General features: G+C 40.9%; 1 protein-coding gene across 13 annotated transcripts in view; it reads left to right on the top strand.

Annotated features, from left to right (window-relative positions):
- Positions 1 to 12,152, top strand: part of nrxn1a (neurexin 1a) — a 2,435,560-nt gene that overhangs the window by 117,374 nt on the left and 2,306,034 nt on the right. For 12 of the 13 annotated variants that reach the window (XM_085981316.1, XM_085981310.1, XM_085981318.1 and 9 more), the window contains one exon: positions 11,674 to 11,703. The exons of the other annotated variant lie outside the window; for it this stretch is intronic. In XM_085981316.1, the coding sequence (XP_085837442.1) occupies positions 11,674 to 11,703 (30 nt within the window). The remainder of the gene's footprint in view (positions 1 to 11,673; positions 11,704 to 12,152) is intronic. 13 annotated transcript variants of the gene reach the window in all.

Genomic DNA, 12,152 nt, shown 5'->3' with positions numbered 1-12,152 from the left:
ACTTTCAGATTTTATTTGTTTCCATTTGTTGCTGTCTAGTTTTATGTTTGTCAAGCTTGATTATATCAATTGTGCAAAAAAAACTATCCTAACATACACACATTCAAAAGTTTAACTATGTAAATCAAAACACACCACGTCAGAAGCACTGTGTTAAATTACATGAAGGTTTATTATTGTTACAAAAAAGTAAGAGTGATAAATAAAATATAAACACTGTCCTTTGCAAATCTATCTATATATATATCATGTAGCTTATTAGTTAAACCATCGGAACATTCTGATTCACTGTATGAGGAAAATAAGTTTGAGTCCTAGCCTTGAATGGGAATTATGTTAGGTCTTTTTGTCTGCCTTACCTGAGCTCTTGGGGTGGGGTGGGGAGAAAGAAAAAATAAGAAACTATTCCAGGTGTGCTGTGTATTCCCACAATTGTGCCTCTCAGATGATGAACCAAGCATTGGCATTGCTTGGGTTTATTGGGATATTTGCAGTTTAATCTAAAAAACATGGAGAATAGTGTGGGCGTGGTGCGAGTGGAAATAAAGCAGAACATGTAATAAAGTGAAAGGTACATTTGTTGTTTATCAACACTTAGGATAATGCGTTCTGGCAAATGCTTGAGCCATGCAAGTTAAAGTTTAGATGGGCATTAATTTTGGATAATAAATTTAACACAACAAAACTGTTAAGCAATATAGTGATTTAATAAATATTTCTGCTTCTCAGTAGATGACAATGATGTTTAAGACCCTTGGTATTGATTGTATTTGTTTTCGGCCTGTTGTGTTGGATAATGGAGAGCTTTAGGGAGAAAAGTGGTGACTGCCTTAGGAAAGATTAGTATTATTGATCTTGGTTAGTGTTGTGCTGGTGAGTCTGATAGAAAGTAGCAGTGGTTTTCTCAGACAGAAATGGTGGTTGCTTGGGGAAAGGTGACAGTGAATGTACAGATAGATCAATAGTGCAGGGATAGATGAAAAGAAAAGGTTGAATACTGGAAATCTGACACAAAAAAAGATGCTGGATATACACACCAAAGTTGATCAGCATCCAATAGAGACAGATTTTGCATGTCACCCTTCATCAGAGCTGGCATGTTAAGGTTGGAGAAGATATTTTGATATTCCGGGACAAGGCTGAATATGATGGAATAATCTTGTTTGAATGGGGTCAGGTATTTGTCATATTTTCTTTGGCTCCTGTTGAACATGCAGACAGATAACATTAACTCCAGCTTCAGATTGCCCAGAGACGTTGTCTTATTGCCTGTGTACTCATTAAAAGATAGACAACCTTTAAAGATCATTAAACAGCTTGCTCCATAAAGAACAATCAAATTGGCCTTTCTAAATGTCATTTACCACAGATTCTATTTAAATATTGCAGTTGAACGTGAAAAAATTCTGTTTCCCATCAATTTAATGCCAAACCAAGCTGAATCACACAGAACAACAATTCAGCACTCATTTGCCAATATTACAGACACTGGCTTCCTTTTATTTAAGTTTGGAGAGGATTACACTTAACAGTGTGGGTAGATCTTAGAATAAAATATTTATGGCTTTGACTTCCAGCTGCCAGTTCTTGCAAGTCATAGTCAGAAATCAGTACAAAGAGAAGGCTCTATTGAACAGTTGTAACAGACCTGAAAATCTATTTCAACCATTTTTTTTTAACTTAAAAATCTCTTTGTGGCAACCCTGCCCTGCCAAAACCCTAGTCTAACCACTGCCCCTTGACATTCAATGACATTACCATCGCCGAATCCCCCACCATCAACATCCTGGGTGGCACCATTGACCAGAAACTTAACTGGACCAGCCACATAAATACTGTGGCAACAAGAGCAGGTCAGAGGCTAGGTATTCTGCGGTGAGTGTCTCACCTCCTGACTCCCCAAAGTCTTTCTACCATCTACAAGGCACAAGTAAGGAGTGTGATGGAATACTCTCCACTTGCCTGGATGAAAGCAGCTCCAACAACACTCAAGAAGCTCGACACCATCCAGGACAAAGCAGCCCGCTTGATTGGCACCCCATCCAGCACCTTAAACATTCACTCCCTCCATCACCGGCGTACCGTGGCTGCAGTGTGTACCATCTACAAGATGCACTGCAGCAACTCGCCAAGGCTTCTTCAGCAGCACCTCCCAAACCCACGACCTAGAAGGATAAGGGCAGCAGGCGAGTGGGAACACCACCACCTCCAAGTTCCCTTCCAAGTTACACACCATCCTGACTTAGAAGTATATCGCCGATCCTTCATCGTCGCTGGGTCAAAATCCTGGAACTCCCTACCTAACAGCACTGTGGGAGTACCATCACTACACGGACTGCAGTGGTTCAATAAGGCGGCTCACCACCACCTTCTCAAGGGCAACTAGGGATGGGCAATAAATGCTGGCCTTGCCAGCGACGCCCACATCCCATAAACAAATTTTTAAAAGATTGGTATATGCACCAGCTGATGCTGCATTGTCAACAGAAAGATGACAAGTTAGATAATCAGGGTATAGCAATTGTAAGTATTCTTTATTGCTGAACTGATCCCTATCTACAAAAAATATGTTTCAGGTTGTTGATTAGTTGCTAAAAATCAAATATCTTCAAAAGTAAACATCAGAAGTTTGATCTAAAAATGTTACTTCTATTCTGTTCAGAGGGAAAATAATTATATACTGCATCTTTAGTAAACGGATCACTTTAGGCTTGTTTAATTAAATAAATTTAGTGAAAATTGAATAACTTCCTATTTAGGGATTAAATGTGAAGTATATTTTACTGAATTGCTCCCTAATTTTTCACTGTTATAAACAGAGATATTTGCACTCGACTTACTGGTGTTTTTTGGGGTACAATTACACCACAGTGATGGTGTCCGTATGAAGTGGTTTTGCTTCACACTGGCACAAAGGTTTTGGGTTGAATTTTAATGGGGAAGGCGGGTTGGGAGCAGGATGGTTCTGAAGCGGTTGTGAAATCTGGGAGAACAGGAGAACGGGTTTCCCGCAGGCCCTGCCGAATTTAGTGGCAGGGCCTGATTTGCATGGGAACCCTCTGTTTCCCACCCGATTGAAGGGCTGGCTGGCTCCCGTGGGTAGGCCTGTGGCACTAGGCAGCAGAGAGGCGGGAGGAAGGGATCACGTGGGGGCCGGGGTGTGGTCGGAAGAGATTAGGGACCGGGACTAGCGTGGGAGGGGGTGTGGTGTCTGAAGAGTACAGGAGCCAGGACTAGCATGGGGGTGGGGTCTGGGGGGGCAGGGTCGGAAGAGATCAGGGGCCAGGAGGAGCATGGGATGGCAGAGAGTCTGAAGAGATCGAGTGCCGGGACTAGTGGGGGGAGGGGGGGGGGTGCTGTTGGGAGCCAGGACTAACACAGGGAGAGCTGGAAGAGTGCGGGGTGGAGGGGGGGCGGTGGTGGAGAGGCAGATGACATTGAAATTCCAGAGGAGCATGGGGTGGTGGGGGAGGAGGCCTCGTGCTGGCGATCAGAGATCGTGGGGGGGGATCAGAGGCCTGGGGGTGGTGTTCGGAGGTCTGCGGGGGGGGGATCGGATGCCTCGTAGGGGTTCTCTGATTGCGGGGGGCGGGTGGGAGGTGGGTTAGGCAGGGACGCTGGATTTAGGAGGTAAGTGGAAAGGCACTTAACTCCTGGATCCAGCAGTCGTCGCCTTGCATTAGCTGGCGGGTTTCACGAGGCCTGCAATACCCGACCAGCTAAAGTTAAATTCAAAATGGTGGTTAAAGCAGAGGCTTCCAGCCTCATTATAATATTTAAATAGATGGCCCACCTCCTGGCAGCGGGTTGGTTGCCTGTCCCGCCTCTGATAAAATTGAAAGTGGGCGAGTTGGAGGCACCTTCAGGTCAGGATTCAGATTTTTAACATTTAACTTCCCACACACCCTTAACCCACCCTTTTTTAGGTTAAAATTCCCCCCTTTTTATTGTAAATTGGAGTTATACTATGTAAACGGGGTTTTTCCCCCAATCTTCAGTCGAATTAACAGTGGCTGATCAGGAGAACCCCCAAGGGGGGTTCTTTGGATATAAAATTGCTTTACTTTGTCATACAGCAAAATAAACCCTGTATCAATTTTTGGGTTCCAATGTTGATTCTTTGTATTCATAATTGGACGTCCTCCCCAGATATCACATTGACTGCTAATGGTAATTGCAGCAGCGTGGTCTTTGTGCATTATTAAGTGGGATCTGGGGATCATATTTCAGATTTACATTTAGCAGGGAAAATATTCTGATGGATTAGAGAAAAAAATCATTGTCCTGATTTTGTGACTCTATTGACAACTCTCAAGCACAGTGCACTTATTGAGAGCAGAATGGTTTGTTCCACAGTGCAGCATATTGTATATCAGCTAATCAAATTGTTCTTCTAAATTGGACCTTATTTTTAGTGATACTAATCCTTATTTGGAGAACTCCTCTATCACTGAGATTTAAGTTCATATAAATGAATGCAAAAAGTGTATATAAGTCCAGGGAAGGAGATAATTCTTTTCACCTCAAATTTAAAAAGTTGGATGAATTTTCATTGGCTCATTCTGAAACATTGGAACAAATAATGTAAATATTAATGATCTTGCTAAAGTCACAATCTCTTTGTTTATTCAGAAGTTTTTGTAAGTAGATTTCTCAGTGATTTATTGTAGTGAGACTGAATACAAATACAACATTTGTTTCACATTGTAACTGCCTGATACTAAAATTGATTAGAATTTCAATTAATTAATTAGTAAATTATTAGGGCAAGTGATTTGTTGCAGCAAGTAATTTGTTATTACTTGGATTCACTCAGAAACTGGCATTCTCACCATCTCCAGGATTTTTAATGTAAAATGGTGGCACTCTGGTAACAAATTGGGCTAAACCCATACTCCTCCTGGCATCACTGACATGTAACTATTAAAAAGTTTTCTGGCCATTTTTTGAGCAGCCTCCTACTGTCCCTTTTAAAGGACACTGGTCAGCCAACTCAAAGCCCAGAACAACTTGGCAGCACATGCACAGCACAAGCACCCTCTGTGTGCAGATGAATTTCAATCACAGTCCTACAGCCAGTGTCATGACTCTGATTTGAATGTGCAGGGTACCTAATACCTAATACCTGTTTCAGACTGGCCCTGCACACCTAAAAGTCCCTGGCTTCCAATTTGGCAGCCGGCATTTTTTCCGGGGAAGATTGGGCGTGGGAGATCGCAACCCGAAATTCGTCCCCCTGTCCATCATTTTTTGCCCAAAAGATTAACGAAATGATGTTGAATTTCTTTCCCATTGACTTCTTTTTAAGGCATGCTTCCTTTAGTACCTCACTCAAGTGTTTCTTTTCATGTGCAATCTTTGACCATGACTGTTGGTAGGATATTCGAATGTGAGGAGCGTCATAGAAATGCTTGACCCTTTGCTCACCTGATGTCCACTGATGAGAGCTTCCAACAGGGCTCACTGAAAGTCTTTTGGAATTGGAATGGCAACTGATTTTCTCTTCCCTAAGCTGGAGGTTCTGTGACCAAATATAGCAATCCTACTGCTGCTCAGCACAGACTAGGAACAAAACTGGGACCTTCCTTACCTTTAAGGCTTAGCTGCTCACTTGATAAACTGATTGAGTCATTAGGGAAGCCCTTGAGTATGCCAGTGGGTTGGTGGAGGCACGGGCTAATTTTTAAAAAGTGTAACAACACCTTGCATTTATATAATGCCTTTAAGGTAGTAAAACATCCCAAGGCACTTCTCAGGAGTGATTATCAAACACAATTTTAAAACCAAGCCACATAAAGACAGGAGAGGTGACCAAAAGTTTGGTCAAAGAAATACGTTTTAAGGAGCGTCTCAAAAGAGGAGACAGAGGTAGTGAGATGGAGAGGTTTAGGGAGGGATTTCCAGATTGGAGGGCATAGGCAGCTGAAGGCATGGCCGCCAATGGTGGAGCGATAGAAATTGAGGATGTGCAAGAGGCCAGAATTGGAGGAGCATAGAGATATCAGAAGGTTGTAGGGCTGGAGGAGGTTACAGAGTGTGGGAGGGCGAGGCCATGGAGGGATTTGAACACAAGGATGATAATAACAAATGAATCATGAAATACGGACCACCCTGCTTCAGTCAAAATCCACCCTCGCCAGTATCAGAGAGATGTGGTTGGATTCTCAGCCCGCTATAAGATTGTCAGGAAGAGTGTTCCATTGAAATATGACGCAGTGCTCTCATATCTGCCGGCCATTCTCCTTGACTATGACATTTGGAACTCTGTCCCTTGTATGCTGAACATTAGACGCAGAGTTAACCATCACTTGATGAATCATGATTGCTGGGACACTGGAAATCCATTTTTCATTGGTACCAGTCTAGTTTTTGCAAGTTTTTAACTGCTTACAGGAATCAGTTGGGTAAATTTCAGGAGACCTCACTGTCTTTGTTAGATTTACCTCTTTTTTGCACCATGTGATGCCTAATACACAAAATTAATAAAATGGTTTTCAGACCAGAATTGGACAAAGTGGATTTATTCATTATCTCACCTCACTAAATTAAGCTTAGGGTTTGTAAATAGACTGGTATCTATAGAAAAAGCATTGCATATGGATTTGTGCAACTCATTCATCGGGATACAATCATACAGCTAGATGATAGTGGGGGGGGGGGGGGAATCATTTTTTTCAAGGATAATTTAGTCAGATTTTAAGAAAACCGCCAATTACATATAGGCAGCTGATGGCAAAACCGCCAATGTGGAGCAAAGGAAATTGGGGATGTCCAAGAGGCCAGAATTGGAGGGATCTTGGAGGGTTGTCAGGCTGGAGGAGGCTACAGAGATAGGAAGGGGTGAGGTCTTGGCGGGATTTGGTTATGTTTAGAATTTGTCAATTTTGTTCTATTTAGAATTGACGAGAGTACTTTAGGATCAGAGGAAGTCTTCCCAGAAAATGACAGATTTATCAATTTGAGTGGCTGTTGTTTCCAATGTAATCACCACAGTATAAGAGGCATTATAAACAACAGTGACAAAATATGCAGTTTATAAATTACTATGAAATTCATAAACCTTTTAGTATTTATTTGAACTGAAATTATGTTAAAATAAAATCTGGATTTGAAGATCTGAGTTCAAGACTTCTCATAGACATCAATGCAAAATATTCACTATTGAACACCCCAAAATAGAGAAGTACGCATGTTTCAGTAGGAATTGTGCTCTATCAAAAGCAACCTTTTGCACATTATCAAGAGTGTATTAATATGCATATAAAATGCTTTTACTTTCTAAACAAAAAGTAATATCCCAAGCAGCATCTACATAAGCACGAGAAACCAAAATAGTTTATAAACTCACATTTTGAGAGCACATTCATATTTAATGAAAGTAAAAACAAATGTTATGTTAACGTACTTTCTATATCATAAACACTATCAGCTTTAAATGAAAAGGATCTCTCCAAGTTCTACACAATGTAATAGATCCATTCTAAATGGTTTGTCATGACATTAAAACTGCTGGCATTTCTACACAATATAAGACTTCTGTTAAAGGTCCAACTTGTTGATACTCTTCTAGTTTTCTAACACTACTAACCTAAATTGAATACAAATCTAAAACACACAATTTGCTTATCAACACAAACCGTTATCTACATAATCAGTGTTGATTAGTTCTTCCCCATGCTATAATTTCGACTTAAATTGTGCAGGCTGTAATATTAGTTCAGAATGCTCTTGCTATTTAGAAAATAGGGGGTAGAAATTGGTTATGGCCCATTTTCGAGTTCCTAGCCAGCGGTGCACCAACAGCAGCACTCCAACCGGCCCTCTAACATTTTGTGCGCGAGCTGCCTGTTGCGCCACCATAAGTCAGCTTGCACATTTGAGGAGGACGTATTTTGGGCTGCTTGCCTTGCCATCATTGGTCCGAAGATACGTCCCGGAAATGGTTTGGAGCAGACATCAGGAGTGGGGGTGGTCATGATGATTGGGAGCATTCCTGGTTCCTGCTCATCAGAAACAAATTTCCCAGTGGGGAAACAGGGATTAGGCCGCTTATTAATATATGCAAGGGGATTAATTCTTGTTTTAGGGGACACCTAAAAAATAGCCGTGCCAAATTTAGCAGTGGCCTGGATGCATGCGCAGATTGGTTGCAGGCCAGCACATTGCAAAATTTGTCACCGTTGCACCCAATTTACATCCAAAAGCCAAGCACAACGCATACCAAATTCTCTCCCCAAGGCTACATTGGACATAAATAGACAAATGGGAATAGTGTAGGGTTATAACAAAACAAAATGGTCTGGATATTTTTGTTGGCAAAAGTGCACTCTCTGAATTCAGGATTGTTTTGACCTGAGATTAATTGTTTTCTACCTAAAGGATAGAATAGAATAGTTGGTAGAGTTCCTAGTTAGATTCACAATTTTCTATTTTTAATTGTCAGTAGTAATGAGGCTTGCCACTGAGACAAGAAAACAAAAATGTTCTGTTACTTCACTGCTCATTTGTAGGGAATCTCCAGACGTATCTTAAAATTGCACAAGGTGGGGTGGGGGTGGTGGTGTTGGAGGAGGTGGGGCGGGGGGAGTGTTGCAACAAAAAAATCCAAGGGGGAAAAACTCAGTTGCTTTGCGCCTCCCGTTAGCACCCCGAGGGGATGCTAACGGGGCACAAAGCAACTAACACCTCCCGCAAAATTCAGTGAGAGGTTAGCGGCGACGTTAGCCAGTAGAGCTCCACGGCGCTGCAGTGCGCAGCGCCCCGGCCGCAAACTTGGCTTGCGCCCTCTGATCTACCGCCAGACGCTATGTCCGACAGGATCAGCGGGGCGTTTTTGCAGCCGGGGCGGCGATAATTAAAGGGCAGGTGCTAGGCGGCCATTTTTTTGGGCTGCCTGCCAGTATCTGCCCCCTCTGGTGCCAGCCGCGATCCATCAGCCGTGGCACGCCGCTCCCCAGTGCTCCAGCAGGGCCCTGGTGGGCGCTGTGCTAGGCTCCTCCTCTTTAATCCGGGAAGGGAGGCCTGTAGTACCACGGTGCCACTTGCCGGCGCGCGCGGCTATGTTGCACGTAGCGCCGCGATATTCCATGTGAGCGCCCCAAGAGGGAGGGGGAGTGCTTCCAGTAGCATCCCGCCTCCTACTTCGGGTGCTAACTTTTTCAGGGCGCTAAAAGTAGCGCCAAAGGGGGGGGGGGGCGCGAGCCAATTTCCCCCCCCAATTTTCTAACTAGGTGCCTACTTATCCACTTGGTTTACTATTCCCTTTACTAACAGTGATGACCATGTTTTCTGCCCTAAATGCCATACAATCTGTGTTTAGTGGTCTATTTTAATCAGGGGCTGCCACCATTTGTGCACATGCACCTACAGGAATATCTGTAGCTTAAATAATGGTGATAGAATACTGTTTCTGTGTAGTTAAACACAAAATATTATCATATGTAATTGTAATTTCATCTGAAACCTTTTGACAATATTGTAAATCTTTTATGCAATACTCATAGCAACACTTAAGTACACCTTAGCAACAAATGCATTTCACTTAATTAAAGCTGGATGTTATAACATTTTTTTAATTTTTTAAATATGCCCCATTATTGATATAATTTAATTTTTAAAGTTACCTAATTAATGGGAATACAAATTATAATGTTAATCTTCAGCCAGAAGTATGACATTTTTAATAAGGGTGAAAATCAATGGTATGTTAATTAATGTGCTAAACGCTGCACACCCTTAGGTATGAAAGAATCCATAAATAAAATTCTCCACATTTGTCGCGATGTGATACTTTCTCAGTTGCGCCCTTATATGCAAACTGAAGTCACTTCTATGTAATATGTACTCTTATTAAGGCTTGAATGCAAAGAGACAGTAGTTCAATTCATGAAACAATATTCCAAAATGAAACAAAACCCAATGTTGCACTATATATTTTCTAACATAATCAGCCATTTAAGATATAATATGTTGGCATTTCTGGAGATTTTATTTGATTCATCAATTACATTAAGCTTTATTTGAATGGAAGCGCTTTCTTAACATTGCCACATCAACATTTTAAAAAATTCTTCGGAAGTCATTTAAGTTGCTATCCTATACTTTTCTTTTTTTAAATGTCATCTTCTGATGGAAACTTAGAAAAAAACTGCTTTGGAAAGAAACAAAATATGACACACCCTCAGGTTAATTATTTCTGTCAGTCTATGTCAGAGCTATGTACAGTGATGGACATGACAGCAAACTTAATCGTATCCACCCCTGCATTGTTAGGGAAGTAACAACTTCAGGGGTTATACTCCCCAAGCTGATGGGAACTAGTTTGGTACCTGTATAAACGATTCTCCCACTGACCAATTTGACAGCAAAGGGACACGTCCTTTAAGTTGAGACAGAGCAATGCTTGAGAGTCAAGTACTTGTCTGGTTTACCACCAGTGACCATGTCCAGTCAGTCATAGGTTCTTGGCTGCGCTAGGCTTTCCCTAACATGATAATAAATTTCAATTTGACCCTTCAGAGAAATTATTTTTCAACACTGCAATGACATTTTCATTAGCTGTGCTTTTAACGGTGAGCTTCATCGAATGGAAACTGCTTAATCTGTCATAAATCTGTACTTTTGATCCACATCAATTTAAAACTGTTTTTTAAAAAGACATCAGCAAGCTTTTTACTCATGTTCCTCAAAAATCCCAGATACTGAAAACTTGATTTTTCTATGAGCATATCAAATATCTAAATTCAAATCTAGGTGTGGATTTTAACTTTCATTGCTGGGTGGAAAACTGGCAGTTGTGGATCGCTGGTTGCCCATTTTCTTTAAAATTGACTTCAATGGAAAGAAAAATTGGGTGGCATGTACAACGGGTAGCCAGTACGCTACTACCAGTCTTCTGTTCTGGGCTGTAAAAGTTATGATCTACGTCTCGGTCTCCTTTAAAAACAGTGATTTGAATAATGTTATAAAACAATGCAAACTAATTCTCATTATTTTACCTACTTCGCATGAGTTATTTTTTTATGGAAGGCTGGGTGACACCATTTTGTATTAGGTTGAAAAATAAATTTGCAAACTATATAGTTTTAGGGATATTGTTTCTTAAATTGGATATGACTTTAAGTACTAGCTTGGTTTCAAGTTGCAATCAGTGTAAAATTATCCAAATTAACACAAGGCAGCATTCTGTAGAAAGTTAAAGCAAAAAGACATTTAACTATTTGAAAGTAAATAGCTGTGGACAATGTTTATAGCATCTCTACTCAGTGCTGCTATTTTATATTTGGAACCTAAATCATAATTAAAACTTTCCTGAAAGTATACATTTATGGAAGCAGACTAACAACTTATTGAAACAATGTGTTTTGGCACATTATGTAGGACAGAAGGGTGGTCCTGTTACAAAATTTCCCTTAGGAGCTCTAGTTCTCTTTAATGCAAATATGTGTATGTAGAAAATCTCAGAATTGTCCAATGCTATCTGAATCATTTCTTCATTCTTCTGATCTTGTCCCAAAGCATTGAAACCTGTGGTTGAAAAATGCTTTTTTATTTCCCTGTAATAAAGACATCTAATAGAAAGCAGATGTCTGTCACAAAACATTTTTGTCATTGTGACAATACCTTCCCACATGCCCTTGTTCTTTGCTGACTGTGCTCTTGTTTCCCTTCAAGGTCTGGCGCACCTGATGATGGGCGACCAAGGTATGGGTTCCATTCCTTTTTTCCACTGTGCTTCCTTCTTTCCCCCTTTAGTAGTTGTCTTTAAACTCTCTCTAGAAATAATTCAACAAAAGCTTATACTTCCAGTTTGGCTGTTTCAAGAAAAATCTGTCTTTATCCTTTTTTTTCTTTTTGCACTCGAGTCAAGCTTTTTTCTTTGTCTTTGTCTTTGTGCACATTAGGAGAAAATGAGAACAATTAATGTGAAAATGTCAGTGTTTAAAAAAGTTGAAGCAATGTTAAAATTATAATTGAGTGTATAGCTAGTTTGGAGTGCTTGAAGTCAAGAAATTCAGAGTTGTGCTTGCTTATGTATCAGGTGGTATTGTCACTAATTAGTGCCTGCTCTCAGCTTGGAGTGTGATGAATTGTCACACTTTATTGCAACATGTGTGCAGCAGTGTGCTTAAACCATAAACAAAGATGCATGG

The sequence above is a fragment of the Somniosus microcephalus genome, chromosome 3 (assembly GCF_052327205.1).
Source record: "Somniosus microcephalus isolate GS21.2 chromosome 3, FLI_Smic_1.0, whole genome shotgun sequence".
NCBI classification, from domain to species: Eukaryota; Metazoa; Chordata; class Chondrichthyes; order Squaliformes; family Somniosidae; genus Somniosus; species Somniosus microcephalus.
Note: the sequence above shows the minus strand (reverse complement) of the source record. Positions and strands in the feature narration are given on the sequence as shown.